The 1,818-nt window shown below is 43.4% G+C and overlaps 1 protein-coding gene across 1 annotated transcript in view; it reads right to left on the reverse strand.

The window, feature by feature from the left end:
* The window catches only part of dab2ipa (DAB2 interacting protein a), a 41,392-nt gene that overhangs the window by 31,800 nt on the left and 7,774 nt on the right, over nucleotides 1-1,818 (reverse strand). Inside the window, exon 4 of the mRNA XM_005947763.3 lies at nucleotides 1,160-1,400. Within this exon, the coding sequence (XP_005947825.1) occupies nucleotides 1,160-1,400 (241 nt within the window). The remainder of the gene's footprint in view (nucleotides 1-1,159; nucleotides 1,401-1,818) is intronic.

Raw genomic sequence — 1,818 nt, forward strand, 5'->3', positions numbered from 1 at the left:
AAAAAGAACGATATTCTCTAGACCCGCCCCTGGAACCAGCACCAAGGTGTGGGAGCAATGGCTCTAACCTGGAGCCGTTCCAACAGATGCTCTCTGTAGACACAGTCGCATCACCCTGCACGTTTCACTGCACGACTAGTTTGGTTTTTTTCTACAAGAGCTTAAAGTGTCGCAGAAAGGCTGAATGCACAAGCTAATCCCATAACTGGAAAAGCTTTGGGAAAGATTTAGGAAGAGAAATGGAACTGGAAAGGAGGAGAGGAATCAGGATTTCAAATCTCACAATTTAAAAATTATTTTGGAAATCAGCTGTTTAATTGTGAAATTTGGAAATGTTTAGATTTTTTCTGTTGACGAGCACATTTTTTTTTTCTTTTCAATTTCTAATTTTTATTATTGGATTAATAGTTGGTTTATATATATATATATATATATATATATATAAATATATAATCTCTTCCTATTACGCAATTACTATGTCTATCATAATGAAGTCATTTAGTATCCGATAGAACAAAAGCATTTAAAATGTTTTGTACTTTAACCTTCTAGGACCCTGCGTCCACATATGTGGACATCACATTTTGGGTTATTTAGACCAAAATACAAATTTTTGCTCTACAAGGGCCTGATATCCACTTACGAGGACATTATACTACCACTGTTCCATCAAAGTTTAAAACGAATGTCCTCATACGTGGCTCTTATTTTTCATAGGAACAAAAATCGGGTAAAAAAAATGAATCTGGTGTTTCTTGTGTTTTTACATTGATCGGGTCCCAATCAGCCCAAATATCAAAGAGAAATTAAAAATGCTGCCGTGGAAGAGTTCAGGTCTTAGGAGGTTAATATTAATCTGTGACATCATCTATGACCGCGCTGATAAACTTTATTTAACCTGACGCATCTCAGTGACCTGACACGGATCATACTTTCACCTGTCTCTGTGACCTTTGACCTCCGGACAGTAATATCCACCTACAGCCTCTCCACCCTCTGAGCTCCTGGTGACCTAAGGAGTCGTCTGCCATGTTGCCATGGTAACACAGATTATGAGATTAATAATGTGACATGATGTGATGAAGCAGACGCTCTAATCCGGCTGCGCTCACACGAAAAACACACAAGCACTCGCCGCCGCTTCTTTTTCTTTTCTTACCACCGCAAGAGTCAAAGTCTGCGTCCATCATCTGTCCACCTGTCTGTCCACCTGTCTGTCTGTGTCTCAATGCTCCTGTCTGTCTGTTCGTCTGTCTCCGTCTTCTGCAGCTGCTTGAACCCGTCTCATCTTCCTTACCTTTGTGGGCGGGACGAGAAGGTGCCGAGGTCACATGGAGCGTGTATCTAAGCAACCACACAGTGCAAGTCTCCGCCCTCTCTGTGAGGAGCAGAGGATGAACCTGAAGGAGGAGAGAAGGGAGAGAGGAGGATCCGATGTTTTTCTTCTGAAACCCCGATGCCTGACCTCTGACTGGATAAACATGAGAATATTATAAAGAATCATAAAAAGATGTCAGTTACAGTTCGTCCCCAGCCCTGGCCCCGCCCCCGTCTAACAGTAGAGGTGTGCAGGTGAGTCACCGCTGCAAGGCTGAAGATAAACTCTCCCTGTAAACTCGCTCGCTCATCATGTGACCCTGACCACTTCCTGCTTAGTCTGAGTCTGAGGATGAATTCATAGCGCGGCCCAGCCAAACTCCAGTTTCCAACAATGGCGGCCGCTACTAAGTTTTAGTAATCTGGTAGAAGGTTCTGCATCTTCCGGGCAAGGACAGAGAGACTCAAGAGGAGCTTCTATCCCCAAGCCATCCGTGCCCT

This window comes from Haplochromis burtoni, unplaced genomic scaffold (assembly GCF_018398535.1).
Source record: "Haplochromis burtoni strain Fernald_Lab_line unplaced genomic scaffold, NCSU_Asbu1 Contig_541, whole genome shotgun sequence".
Taxonomy (NCBI): domain Eukaryota; kingdom Metazoa; phylum Chordata; class Actinopteri; order Cichliformes; family Cichlidae; genus Haplochromis; species Haplochromis burtoni.